This window comes from Trachypithecus francoisi, unplaced genomic scaffold (genome assembly GCF_009764315.1).
Source record: "Trachypithecus francoisi isolate TF-2019V2 unplaced genomic scaffold, Tfra_2.0 Lachesis_group15, whole genome shotgun sequence".
NCBI classification, from domain to species: Eukaryota; Metazoa; Chordata; class Mammalia; order Primates; family Cercopithecidae; genus Trachypithecus; species Trachypithecus francoisi.
In genome coordinates this window covers 45355431-45370964 of record NW_022681460.1, presented here as the reverse complement: position 1 = coordinate 45370964, position 15534 = coordinate 45355431, and the positions used below count along the sequence as shown (strand labels likewise).

The 15534-nt window shown below is 33.6% G+C and overlaps 1 protein-coding gene across 4 annotated transcripts in view; it reads right to left on the bottom strand.

Annotated features, from left to right (window-relative positions):
* GRIK2 (glutamate ionotropic receptor kainate type subunit 2) overlaps positions 1 to 15534 on the bottom strand; it is a 716255-nt gene that overhangs the window by 414247 nt on the left and 286474 nt on the right. For all 4 annotated transcript variants that reach the window (XM_033234701.1, XM_033234699.1, XM_033234702.1 and 1 more), the window contains 2 exons: positions 7124 to 7305; positions 1307 to 1360 (listed from right to left, as the gene is read on the bottom strand). In XM_033234701.1, the coding sequence (XP_033090592.1) occupies positions 1307 to 1360; positions 7124 to 7305 (236 nt within the window). The remainder of the gene's footprint in view (positions 1 to 1306; positions 1361 to 7123; positions 7306 to 15534) is intronic.

Here is a 15534-nt window from a genome sequence, read left to right as displayed (position 1 = left end):
TATTATGGGAATGGAGAAGATAGATGCTAGAGACAGTACAAAGGAAAAATCAGTAAAATATTGTTAGTGACACAGGAGTCAATAAAAGTGGAAATTTTTAAGATAATCAGAAGAGGGGTCAATTCAGAGGACACTGAAGTTTAAATATTTTGAAATTATCTAATGGCACAACAATTAAAATTGTTTTACAGTATACAGTAATTCATGAATATTACATAGAACATTTAGACCTCATTCAAACAAAGATGATAACTGAGGCTCTAAATACAAACCGTTCTGAAGAAAATAATTGAAGAGAAAATAAGATTGGATGAAGTTCAAACTTGGAGATACTCTTATATTTGGGACATGCGGAAGAAAGAATTAGTAAAGAGACAGCTGTTTTACAGAGAAAGAAAGGTCAGGATAATGTATTGATAAAGGAATGGAGCTAACAGTAAGTTTGATATAGGCTAAAGTCAGATTTTCAAACAAAATAAGAGGAAATTGTGTGGTGGGTATGTGAAAACAAAATATAAAGGTAACTTTCAATTTGCTGATGGCAAATTAAAGCATACTGACTTTTAAGGAAGTCTAACTAAACATAGGCAAAGCAGAATAGAAAATTTAATCTACTGAAAGGACAGCTTCAGTACATCTGATTTTCAAAAAGTGAATAGAGCTGAGATAACATAAGAATTTGCGCTTTTCTTTTTTCTTTTTTTTTTTTTTAGATGGAGTCTAGCTCTGTCGCCCAGGCTAGAGTGCAGTGGTATAACTCTGGCTCACTGCAACCTCCGCCTCCCAGGTCAATCAATTCTCCTGTCTTAGCCTCCCGAGTAGCTGTGACTACAGGCATCCATCACCAAGCCTGGCTAATTTTTGTATTTTTAGTAGAGATGGGGTTTCACCACATTGGTCAGGCTGGTCTCAAACACCTGACCTCAGGTGAACCTCCTGCCTCGGCCTACCAAAGTGCTGGGATTATAGGTGTGAGCCACTGCACCTGGCTGAATTTGTGCTTTTCTAAAGCACTGATTTCTCAGGAAACTAATTTCAAGATCCATTATGTTCTGAAAGTTCTCTAAAGCAACATGAAAATAAGACATGCAATATTTTGAATTGATATCTGAAATGATATTATTTTAAAATCATCAACTTCTATTAAGAGCTATCCTCTCTGATGATAATTTTGGTGGGGTCTTATCAAATTAAAATGTAACTACAAAGGACTAAGTCATAATACTTCTTACTAAAAAACCTATTTTTCATCTGAAAAAGTCATAATAATAAAATTCAGAACATTTTGTTTTTATAAAGTACTTACCAGAGTGGTAAAGATGTAATGATAGTATTCTGTCATCATTCCCATAGCTAATGCCTAAGGGAAAAAAAAAAATTACTGAAAAAATATAAAAAATTACTGAAAAATATTATAGGAAAGACAATATGTCAATAATTCAAGTGAGAACAAAATATAGTAGGATGTGATAAAGAATCAACCCACAATATTCATATTACATACAATTAGGTTAAACTAAATATTTTCCCAGTAGTTAAAGATTAGTGGTTACTGAAGGAATTTCTGAAGCAATCCTCTAGATAGAAAAGCTATTAGTTGAATGTTTGCAATTGTAAAGCTATGGCTTAACACATTAAAGAAGGCATTAAATTTGACACAAAACCTGAAATTAGCACATCTTAATTTGTTACATTTGTAATGTCTTCACTACAAAAACCCTAATGAGGAACTTATTTTATTTTAATGAACAATATTACTGAATTAGGAAAAAAGTGCTGCAAAACACAATGCCAACAGCCATTTATTTTAGCTCTTTAGAGACATTTCCATAGCATTAATGAAGGAAATGTAAATTACCACGCTTATTTAAAAAGTACATATAATTAAAGAAATGTTTTGGTTGTTATTAATAAACTAGTCACAAATTACTGTGTTTTATTTCACTCTTCTACAGTCCTCATCAATTTTAGACTGTCAATCTTAAAAACAAGGACTTTTGGGTTAGAACTTTCAGTTATAACAAGTGTCCATGTCATTTTCTCTCTGAAAATAAGAGAACGCTTTTGAAATAACTGCTTATCAATGAACAGCAGTTGGCAAGGATAATTAAAAAACAATGCATTTTTAGTTGAATGAAGAGTTCTTAGTAGGAAACAATTATTCTCAGGTACATCTAATAGCCTTCCATAAGCCACTAACTACAAAAACTCATTTACAAAGTAGCTGCCTCAGCTACATTCTGGGTATAGAAATTAATAGGCTAAAAAAAAAAAAAAAGAAGGAATAAGATCTAGTATTTGATAGCACAACAGATTGACTATAGTCAATAATAATTTAACTGTATATTTTAAAATAGCTAAAAGAGTATAAATGGATTGTTTGTAACATAAAGGATAAATGCTGGCTGGGTGCCGTGTCTGACACCTGTAATCCCTGGACTTCGGGAAACCAAGGCAGGAGGACTGGTTGAGCCCAAGACCAGCCTCAGTAACATAACAAGACTCCATCTCTACAAGAAAAAAAAAAAAAAAGAGAGAGAGAGAAAAAAAACAGCCAGGCATGGTGGCACACACCTTTAGTCCCAGCTACTCAAGAGGCTGAGGTTGGGAGGGTCACATGAGCTCCCAAAGTCCAGGCTGCAGTGACAGAGCAACACTACATTTCAAAACAAACAAACAAACAAAAAACAGTGATAAATACTTGAGATGATGGATGTCCCATTTACCCTGATGTAATTATTACACATTGTATGTCTGTATCAAAATGTCCCACATACCTCATAAATATGTACACCTACTATGTACCCACAACAATTAAAAATAAAAATAAGAAAAGCATCATGCTCGTAAGTTGGCATTAACCAGTTAGGTAGGATAGAATTTGTAGTTCTGCAACATGAGTTCTTTAAGAACAAACAAATATTTGTGAAAAATGTGGAATGTATAAAATATGTTTAAAAAGGGAGAAACATTGGTTAATGAAAGGTGGCATCAAAGAATGGAGCACAGGAAATATAGGTATCAAATTACCAAATAATATTTCTTGAATGAGTAATAATTATATAAACCAATAATGTTTGGATTAAGTTTTCATCTCAAGCAAAATAAGACAGAATTTCTCTTATTAAACACAAATCTACAAGATCATATTTGTAGAAGGCATTCATTGCTCCTGATGCATATGTTCAGATGGCTCCCTATCTCCAATAACATTCAATGACAGCTCAATATTATGCTTGGCATTTTTTTTTTTAATCCATAGGTACAGAACTAGAGATAAAAGTAAATGAAAGAAATAATGATTCAGATGTACAACTAAAAATAATACTTATATAATGCTTAAAATGTGTCAGATACTATTCTAAGCACATTACATATTTAAGCCTCAGAAAACCTCTAGAAGTCAGTCCTACTATTATGTTCATTTTACAGGTAAGGAAACTGGGACATGAAAAGAATGAATAAACTGTCCAACAAAGTGAGAAGGTGAGTAAACTTGGACTCCAGGTCTCTAATGTGGAGTTTGGAATCTATGGCATTTTCTAAAGTGGTATATTTCATATTCCCATAGATGTAGAACAATTTTTGACTCCATGCATTCTAAAATTTTTGCCTATTCCTTCCTTGAAAATTTGAAAACATGGACGTCTCAGCCAAGTGCATCAAATTCTGCTTTGGTATAGGGGAAGGAGTTGAGGAGATGGTGGGGAAGAAGATGATTTGTTCTGACATATATATTTCCAGTGGCTACAGGTTTTTTCTTCATCACCTTGAGAAGAAATCTATAAAGGTAATTGAAGTCTGTTTCTGGCTTTCATTGACCTTCTCTCAGCTTTTGATTTTGAAAACAAGGATCAGTTATGTGCTGTGATATATGATGTAGAAAACACTGGAAGGCTGGGCACGGTGGCTCATGCCTGTAAGCCCAGCACTTTGGGAGGCCAATGCAGGTGGATCACAAGGTCAAGAGTTCAAGACCAGTCTGGCCAAGATGGTGAAAGCCCGTCTCTACTAAAATTACAAAAAATCAGCCGGGTGTGGAGGCAGCTTTCTGTAATTCCAGCTACTCAGGAGGTTGAGGCAGAGAACTGCTTGAACCCAGAAGGTGGAGATTGTAGTGAGCCAAGATCTCATCACTGCACTCTAGTCTGGGTGACAGAGTCAGACTCCATCAATAAAGAAAAAACAAAAAACAAAAAAAACAAAAGTTGGAGGTAGAAATATTAGTTATTTTTGATTAAGTACCTATATTGTAACCTTACTCAAAAAAAAAAAAAATGAACAACATGAATACTCTCTTAAAAGATTAGTTAATAATTTCCAGTAGGATTTTTTTTAAATAACTTGCTCTGGACCTGCTTTTAATTATAGCATGTCTTACTACTACTTTTAAATGAATTGTATGCACACTTCAAACACATTAGAGAGAATAAAATCAGTATCTTTTTATGCACAAATAATATAACAATTGCCTCAACATAAAAGTGGTTGTGATATCATCTCTCTTAAAAGAAATACTACAGATTAAATTAAAATCAAAATATTATTAGAAATCCCAACATTAAGATGGTATAGTGTTAACAACGCTACATGACAAATTAACACATGCAGTTGTCTAGGCAGATAATTTGCAACCAGTTTTTCGATAAGATCCAGAAATTATATTGCTCAAGGTCAACAATAGGAGGGCAGCCTATACGCATTTCTTCAATTTTTATTTTATTTTACTTCTTGCTGCTATAGGATTTTATTAGCATTTTCTTTTACATTTTTTTCCAGGCTAAAAGTTTTTATTTCACATTCTCTGATCTAAACTTTGAAGCTCCTGATTACTATTTTTTCCCTGTGATAGAATGTCCTTGTGAGGTTTTACTTCAGAGCATCTTGGCTCTGCCCTAGGGTATTTTCTTTGATAAATCTGGATGGAGGTAGAATCATCTGCTATGGAGGTATGCATGCCAATTAGTGTACTCAACTTGACTCAGAGGAAATCTGGTCAACCCCAAGCTCCACTCACTTTTAAAGCTTTCTAGCAGGAAAACTTTAAATTCTCTGTTGTTCAATAATTATTAAAAGCTGAATCAGTTTAAATTAAAAAGTTAAATAAATTACACAAACAAACACACAAGAATAAACTGATTATGGCCGTTTCTTTTCCTGGATAGTCCTAATATTCATTCTTGGATGAAGCCAGACTAGCTGAAAGCTCATCTATTTTTGCTCTTCAACTCCTATACCATGTCTTAGGAGTTCCAACATCACTGAATGTTCAGGAATCTCAGAAAAATTTCCCAAGTCACAAAATAGGACCCTATTAAATGCACTACTGAATTTCCTAGAAGCTATTTGCTTTCTTCTTGGTTACCAGAATAACTGGAAAATTCAAATGTGAGACAAAGTTAAAAATAATACCACCATAGTTGTGATCTTCCAGTGCAGGACCTCAGAGGATGCATTCTGTATAATAATGTCACTCTGGTTTCATCTTAACTTTCATATTCTCATTTTACCTATATTCTAATTTTTCATCTACTGACATTGCTAAAATTACGTTTTTCTGTTATATGTATTTAAATATTCTATTATTTCTATTTTCATTTTGCAAGCAAAGCATGTTTGCAAAGAAAACAAGTTTAAAATAATAAATATATCTAATAGAAGGCAGAAAGCAAATTCGATTTTTAAAGGTGACAGGCTTCTCACCTTCCAGATAGCAAAATAGTCAGAGTTAGTCCTTTAGAGATAAGACAACAGATCATTTACACACTTACTAGAAGTCTGAAGAAAGCATGCCAAAGCTCTGTCACTGAAATAGCTCAATGCCACTCACTCCAGGAGTAAAGGAAAGGTCTCCTTTCCAAGCCTGTGTATTCTAACCATGATCAAGAATTGTTTGGGAATTATGTGAAAATAAATCTTGACTCTAGAGTTCAGTGGTTTAGTGCATTGTTTTATTCATTTCCAATAAAACCCCAAAACCCTCATATGTTTTATTATCTAAAGATAAAACTATAGCAATTTTTCAAATCGAATTAAACATTTTACTGTGAAAATCAGCATTTATATTGGAATATGGGATAAACATCTGCTTAATAAATTAACCATGTTACAACAGGCATTTACTATTGGCAGTTATATTTAATGGGATATAATTTGACATCTGAATCTGCATAACTTTCCAGTACAAATATTTTATCCTCCACATGAGAGATTTCTAGCTGACTAGTTCCAAGCTACCAAGGTGTCAGCTCAGTGTGCATAAAAGAGTTTAAGAAACAAAATCCAAAAATTTGTGTTCAAATCCAAGCTCTACTACATAGTAAGTGTATGGTCTTGTTCTGGCCATTTAACTCCCAACTTCAGTTCCTTCATCTGTAAGATATGGACTGATAATGATTTCTGTTTTCCAGTTTGCTGTTAGGTCTGAATAATGCTGACATAATACTAAAAGATTTCACAGCTACAAATTGTTTTGTTTGATTGATTTAGAAGATTTTGTTTGTTTGGTTGGTTGGTTGGTTTTTGTCAGGCAATGCTTTATTCTGGAATGAATACGTGTTAACATCATTAGGTTGGATATCAATCCCTCTGCTATATTCGTGCTACTTGACATTGGTCAAGTTACTTATTCATTTTGGGACTCAGTTTGTAAAGTAGAGACAGTCCCAACTTTTTTTTTTTTATAGTGATGATGAAATAAGATCAAATATGTAAAGTCTCTTACAGTAGATACCAGGTAAATGGTAAATCTATTACATCTTTTTCCTACTGGTTGATTGTAATGAGAGAGCTGCTCAATGGTTGACTCTTAGTTCCTTCCCTCATTTCAAAACAAAAAGAAATAACTATCTCGTTAATCAACTATCTCATTAACCAACAGCATTGTAGTCATTTGAAAATAACTTTCAAACTTCAAACAGCCTGTTTTGAAGATCATCACTGTTTACATTACTTTTCTTTTAAGACAATTAATTAAAAGCAATTGTCAGACTTTCTATCGCAAAATTACATCAAGGTTGTTATATAATTGATTGTATAACAATAACATTTTGATTTCAAAGAAGATCATATTGTAAGTGCAAGTTTATGAAGAAAGCAAGAATTGAAGTAATTTAAAGGTTACCTGTTTTAAAATGCCTGCTGCCATTTCATGGCTACAATCAAAGATTACGTGAAACTCCTTGCCTCTTTTCATTTCTTTTAGTAAGGGTTTTGCATCCTTTGTATCAGCAGGTAGCTGACGAATTTTGAGTCGAAGATTGTACCTTGATGGAGCTTTGATGAGCTCTTGCAAACGAATGAGACCTTCAATTAAAATGAAACAAAAAAAAAAAGAATATTAGAGATAAAAAATAGAGTAGGACAAAGAATCAGAAAACACTCATTAGAATGCATAATTTTCTTCTTATTTGTTTAATTTTAATTTTTGTGGTTATATAGTAGGTTTTTATATTATAAATGACATGAGATAGCTTGATACGGCCAAGAATGCATAATTTTCTTGACCATGTATAAGTGTATTCAATGATGCAGCTGTTGAAATTCCTATTTCAAAAGAACCCCATATCCTCTGTTATTTTTGTTAAACATTTCTCAAATTCTTTAAGGCATGAAAGAAACACATGACTAAAAGTTAATATAAATAACTTAAATGTATAAAAATACAGAGTGAAATAGTCTCCTTTTATACCCCAGTTTTACTCCCCTGCACGTTGTCACTATTAATGTCTTGAAATACTGTTTTTCCATAACACTTTCTGTGTATTTACACATGTACACATAAAGCTTTGTTTGTATTGTATTTTACATTAATAATTGTTTTGTGATAATGCCTTATAGGGCCTTGTAAGTCAGTGATTATTATTCTAGTTTGCCTTTAATGAACACTGTGTTTTATCACGCACCTAATTTATGTAACTATTCTCTATTACTAGAAACTTTGGTTACTTCATTTTCATCGTCAGTAACAAGTAATGCTCTGGTGAATAATCTGAAAATACAAATTGTTGTATATGTAACAGTGAAATAACTTTCCTTAATAAAATAGATTTTAAATACACTGAACCACAATTATTTTTAAAAAATAAAGCTAACAATTTTTGTATTGTTTTCTAGTTAATAGCATTAAATTAAAAAGTAAATATACCTGCACACATTTATAAAGTAAGCATTCTCCTAGAGAAGTACCTGATAATTAAGTTAAAAATATATCACATTAATGGATAAATTTCTAATAAGTCATATAACTGTCATGCATTTTAAAATAAGAGACAAATTATTGAATGTATTCCTTTACACAATCTTCAAGTAATGAAACACATTAAAGAACTGACACAAAAGATCCACTATATAAAAGAGTATGAAAAGGAAAAAAGATCATCCAATTCAACTGCAGCTTGGATCAAATGAAGCAATTTTCTTTTCTCCTTCTACTCTCTTCTTATCTCTTAAAAATCTCATCTCTATGTTATTATCTCTCTATTTCTATTTTCTCCGAAACACTACCTTCATCAATACAGTATGACAAACAACGATAAAGCAAAATATTTATAAATAATCAGAAACTGTCTCTTTCTCCTCTCTCTCTTTTTCTTGAGTGTGTGTATGTGTGTGCATGGGCACACATGTTGTCTGTATGCATGTATACATACACGCTACTTTTTTGAAAACAAGAATAAATATAAATAAAAATAAGCAGGAGGGTAGAGGGAAGAGAAGAATGGAGAGGGGATGGTCAGTGGATACAAAGTTACAATTAGAAAGGAAGAATAAATGCTGGTGTCCTATTGCTTAGAAGGATTATTACAGTTAACAATAAGGTTTTATTTACCTCAAAATAGCTAGAAGAGAAGATTTTGTTCTCATCACAAATAAATGATAAATGTTCAACATAATGGATATGCTAATTACTCTAATTTCATCAGCACATATATACATGTTTCAAAAATTACATTATACTCCATAAATATGCAAAATTATTGTGTATTAATTAACAATAAAAGTGTGAATTCACAAATATACTTGGTATATTTTGTTTTAAAATCACATGGCCCCATAAAATTGCTTCACTGTAAGTTATTTTAGAATTTTACCATGTCAAATTCTACACGTAACAGCTTCTACACGTAACAGCTGCAAAAATTGCATGGTAAAATAGTATTATCACATTTTGTTTTGCAAATTTAAGTATTTACTAATGTTATTTAAATAAATACTACATAAAAATTGATATTAAATGTATTCATTAAACATACTACAATAAGTTCTAGAGAATTAAGATGTGTTTAATGAGTACCGGTGTTAACATTGAGCTATACAGAAACAAAAATAGATACTTGAACTTGTAACACCTGCTAGAGTTTAATGTTGGGCTATGACATCCTTCCAAACACATATGTACAGAAAACTATACATTTCTTTGCACAAGGGAGTGTTCTGCTACTAAATTAGAGTACATTTTACAAGGTAACTCTTTACTGTTTGTAAATAAACCAGAGTATTCTTTTTTTTTTTTTTTTTTTTTTTGAGACGAAGTCTTGCTCTTTCGCCCGGGCTGGAGTGCAGTGGCCGGATCTCAGCTCACTGCAAGCTCCGCCTCCCGGATTTTACGCCATTCTCCTGCCTCAGCCTCCGGAGTAGCTGGGACTACAGGCGCCTGCCACCTCGCCCGGCTAGTTTTTTGTATTTTTAGTAGAGACGGGGTTTCACCCTGTTAGCCAGGATGGTCTCGATCTCCTGACCTCGTGATCCGCCCGTCTCGGCCTCCCAAAGTGCTGAGATTACAGGCTTGAGCCACCGCGCCCGGCTAAACCAGAGTATTCTTGCAGTAAGGTAGTAGTTCCTAAACTTTGGAAGGTATGTCAGTGATCTGTGGAGCTGCTTACAATCTCAACAACCAATTCAGAATCTTCAGTGGATAGAACTCAGGCATGCATATTTTAACCAATCTTCCTGGATGACCTTCTTGTTCACCAAAGAATGAGGCCAATTTTCAAATATAGGCCTGGTTTCACCTGGTTTTAGGTAAATGTCATGCGAGAGCCAGTCTTTGAACCACTTTGGCATAGCAGTCATACAGGATAGTAACTATATTATACTAACAGGACAATAAAATAATTAATTCAAAGCACGATTCTCAACTTCATAAAGGTGAGTCAGAAAACCATAAATACAACTAACTGCAGGAAAGAGAAAAAAAAAACAATATTCATTTAATCCTGTGTCTAACAAATGTGTATGACTTATAATCTTCTTACTATAGGTCCAACATTGTTCTCAACACTGGGTAGAACAATTTCGAGAAGTGTCTTTCATGTTCTTTGCCCATTTTTTAATGGGGTTGTTTATTTTTCCACTGTAGAAAGATAAAATCAGATGAAGTTTTTGTGCACACAATACTAAAAGTATCCAGGGGAAAATGATATTAAGCAAGTAATTACAAATGAAGAGTGGCAAATAATATTTTGGTTGGAAAGGACACATCATCAAGGAATCATATAGCAAGATAATCTAACTCAGAGTGGGAGGACTCAGGGGAAATTATTCCAAAGGAGGTGACACCTAAGTTAATATATGAATAAAAAGAGAAAGAGTAGAAGGAATGCATAGATGAATAAACAGTTTTGATATACTGTCATGGAATGAGGGAGCAGGGCAGAGAATCTTATGAAGCAAAGAAGAATCAATGACAAGCCCAGCTGTAGATGCGAGCATGGGGCTGCTTCAGAAGCTTTTGTAAAATACTTGAAAGAATTGGGGCTTTAACCTAAGAGCTGTGAAAAGTGCCCACTTGGAATCTGTAATCCAAAAGAACTGCTCAGATTATGGAGGACTGATGAGAAGAACCAGGGAAAGAAATAGTTGGCTTTTTAATAAAAGACATTCTGGCTAGTGTGAGATGGTATCTCATTGTGGTTTTGATTTGCATTTCCCCGATGATTAGTGATATTGAGCATTGGTTCATACGCTTGTTGGCCACATATATGTCTTCTTTTGAGAAGTGTCTTTTCATGTCTTTTGCCCATTTTTAAATGGGGTTGTTTATTTTTTGCTTGTGGAGTTGAGTTCCTTGTAGACTCTGGAAATGAGAACTTCGTCAGATGCATAGTGTGCAAATATTTTCCATTCCATTCAGAATGACTATTATTAAAAAGTCAAAAAGTAACATGCTGGTGAGGTTGTGGAGAAAAGATGGGAATGTAAATTAGTTCAGCCGTTCTGGAAAGCAGTCTGGAGATTTCTCAAAGAACTTAAAATACCATTCAACTCAGCCATCCCATTAATGGGTATATATTCAAAGGAATAGAAATCATTCTACCATTAAAAAAATTCATGTGTATGTTCATCGCAGCACTATTCATGATAGCAAAGATGTGAAATCAACCTAGATACTCATCAGTGGTGGAATGGATAAAGAAAATGTGGTACATATAAACATGGAATGCTACATAGCCATAAAAATGAGACCATGGCCTTTGCAACAACATAGAGCTGGGGTTCATTATTCTAAGTGAAATAATGACTGAAAAACTGTCTATTGGTATTATGCTGATTACTTGGGTGACAAAATTATGTGTACACCAAATCCCCACAACACAAAATTTACCCATGTAACAAACCTACACATGCACACCTGGAAACTAAAATAAAATCTGGAAAAAGAAAACATATAAAAATAAGGAATAAGATGAAATAGTCAGAAGATAGTAGTGATAATGCAAGAGAGGTAAGATGCATATTTGGGGCAAAATATCAGACAGAAAATAAAAGTGGATGGAACACCAAGATATTTATAAGAAAAGATGATTGAGAGAACTTGGTGATGAAGAGATCAGAGTATGAGAAGTTTCTGACTTCTGGTTGGGCATCTGGAGAGAGAGGGTGCTTTCACTGAGTGTGAGATCATGGGAGGATCATACAATTGAGTCAAAATGAAGGGAGTGATCAACCACGTCAAGGGCTGCTAACAAACAAATCTCAGTAAGCACTTTTAAAAAAATGTTTATTGAATTTAACAAGATCATTACTGTTCCAGGCAAGGGTAGTTTCAGTAGGGTTGTGGGGATTAGTTGTTGTGCCATCAGTGGGAGGGAGGTAACATACAACCTCTGCTCAAAATCATCCTCATATGTTTCCATAATATAGTTTTAGCATCCACCCTAGCCGTATCTAATACCCTTGTAGGAAAGTATCAGCCCCTTTCTAATCAATCGTCAGCAGCAGATCCATGAGACACCTTAATTTCCATATATTCTAAATGAAACTTTTATCTAAATCAGTAGCTCTCCAAGTGGCTCCACAGACACCTGTACCCTTCAGAAGGGTCCCTAAAGTCCAGCTATTTTTTAAAAATAATACTAAGTAGCTGGTTTTTTGTTTGTTTGCTTTTGAGACATATTCTCAGACTCTCACCCAGGCTGGAGTGCAATGGCGGGGTCTTGGCTCACTACAACCTCCGCCTCCTGGGTTCAAACAATTGTCCTGACTCAGCCTCACCAGTTGCTGGGATTACAGAGGCCCACCACCATACCTGGCTAATTTTTGTACTTTTAGTGGAGATGGGGTTTCACCCTGTTGGCCAGGCTGGTCTCAAACTCCTGACCTCATGATCCACCCGTCTTAGCCTCCCAAAGTGCTGAGATCACTGTCATGACCCACTGTGTCTGGCCCTTCTTCTTCTTTTTTTTTTTTTTTAACTTCCATTCTCTCATACATGTGCAGTGGAATATTCCAGAAGTGACTGGATATGTGAGGTTACAACAGACTGAATGAGGAAGCAGATACAAAAATCCAGCTGCCTCCCATAAAACTAAATAGTAAAGAGACTAATAAGTATATAAAATAATGCTACCCTTCTCACTGTTTTGTTTTGTTTTGTTTTGGAACATTTAGGTACTTATCATAAAAATGTAATATTTACCTGAACGAGTAGTTTACCATTTTTATTATTAAACAACTAATAATTTAATGTTCCAATTTTTTATTGCTAATATGGTATCAAGGAATATAGCACATATTTCAAATGCTTTTAGAGATATTCAATAATTATTAAGGATGTAAAGTGATACTAAAACTAAAATGTCTAGGAATTGCTAATTTAGATTACCCCTAAATCATTCCTACTTTAAATTTCTATCATTCTCACAAAATTATTTCCATAGATGCAGAATAATCAAATAGCAATCCTAGATGAACAAAGAATATAAAATTGCTTTTGCCCTACTTACCTCACAAGATATTGTGAGAGACAAATGTAAATTCGGGGGATTTTGTCTATTATAGCTGGGGTGTTGGGTTTGAATTTCAGTTCAAAAGTTTATAATCCATGTGGCTTTGCGCAAGGCATTATATTACTCTCAGTTTTGATGTATTTTTCTCTATAAGAAGATAAAATCATCTATGGTTTAACATGTAAAACACTGAAAAATAAACTGGCATATATTAGACTCCCAATAAATGGCAATTTGTCATTATATTGGTTAACATGGGAAAATATTGTATTAAAAATGCACTAGCCACTATCTCTATTTTTGGATATTTTGATACTGATTTAGATAGAATACCTAACATTAGAATTTTAAAAATTAAGAAATAAACTCAATATCAAAGGAAAGGAGTTATATAGTTACATATTAGCTCACCAGTTTTTAATCAAAAAAGCTCAAATGACCCCAAAATAGAAATTTTCTGAACATAATATCCACAAATAGTTTTTGTAGAGTTCATCCTAAGGATAAATACTGCCAAGTATTTTCAAGTCTCTTAAAAACTCATGTGGATAGTCCATTGAGCCATCAGGTACAATAAATGTTTACTTATTCTCTTCACACTTATACATCTCTGCTGGCATTAATGTAACAGATTTCAGTTTGCCAGCTTCCCTGGGGAATAATATTGAAGAGTGAAAAAAATATAAAAACCCCACTACTAGTAGGACTTGCCATCTCCTACTTGAAAATTTGAGTGAAATGTTGTCTTAATTCACTCATTCTACATACATTTTTTGTATATCCACTATGTATAAGACACCGATTCTAGACATTATTTATTCAGTCTTCAACTGTATGAGATACAATTTGAATCCGGCTTTTTTTTTTTTTTTTTAATACAAAAGTAGTTTCTATAATGCTTTTCACATTCGATGTTCAAAAAAATGGCTCACTATTTCAATCAGACAGAAACAGTCTAGAGAACTGTTTAAACACAGAATGTAGAATCATTATTTTTAAATTTTCACTTTCCATCAACTCCTGCACCAGGAGTTGCTTAGAATCTTCTCTTTGCTTCTAAGCCTCCCTTGTTCTGCCCCATATTATTTCTCATATTTCCATATTTATTTTCATTCTTAATCCTTTGCTATCTTTATTCCCCGACATCTAGATACAAGTCTCTGAATTCTATTATTTAGCACACTCTGGAAGAATGGAAGATGGCTGACAAAAAGAAAGATGCATTCAAGACATGCAAAAAATAGATGTTTACCCACCCATTTTATGTGAAATACAGGAAGGCATTCCTGTAGTGTAACTTATGTGGATGAAGGTTTTTATCCAAAGAAGTATGGAACTTAAGTAGTAGCAATGTTTTTTAATTACATTATTGGCTATATATGTATTTCTGTGGGTCTCTATCCATCTTTTCACCAGCCATATCTTCTCTTTGCAACTCATCATGTTCTAAAAATGCCAATTTCAGAAAAGATTACCCTAATCAGACATATCATACACAAGCAAATATGCATACTTTGGAAAATGAGATGTTTTTCTTTCTCTTTTAGGATAAAATAAGACTCTTAAAATAATTGAGATGGTTTATATGTCTTCCTATCCTACGGTCCATTGGTCAAAATGAAGAAATCAATGGACACTTTGATGTGATGAAATAAAAAGGTAAAATTAATTTTGCTGAAAATGTGGTTAATATAAATAATTTGCAAACAAACATTTTCAGAATTATTCTTTATTAACAAATTTGGTGCTTAAGTTGTTAAATCATTTAATGACAGAGTAGAATTATAACTCCTTAAAACAACCTTTTAATTAAAGTGTCCCCTTTTTCCCTAATGTAATTAATTGATGTAATGATAGTAAAAAAGAAACAATCTGCACAGATGGGCTCCACAAAATCTTCTAACAACAAAAAAAGGCACCACATTGCAATTATCCCTATACTTTGGTAGATGAGTAACATTCTATTACCTTTAATTCCTTCACTAAGAGTACAGTACTGTTATTTTTAACCTTTTTCTACTTTCACTTATTTCAGTAGTAGCTGAAATCAAGGTTTGTCTTTATCTTGCAGGGACAGAGGGCTGAGCTGCTCTTTTAAGAGACTGTCATCAATTTAACTTTTAAGGAGAATCCAGGAATAGCCATTTATGCACACTGCAGCCGGCACTCTCTTCTAGAGATTAATCACACCACCTCTATGGCAGGCCTCTTCTACCCTATCCACAGGAAGGGACTCCCAGTTTTCCTCCCATACCTAGGTATTCGTTTCGGCAGCTATACAAACTAGTGATTTGCCATCTGGCTT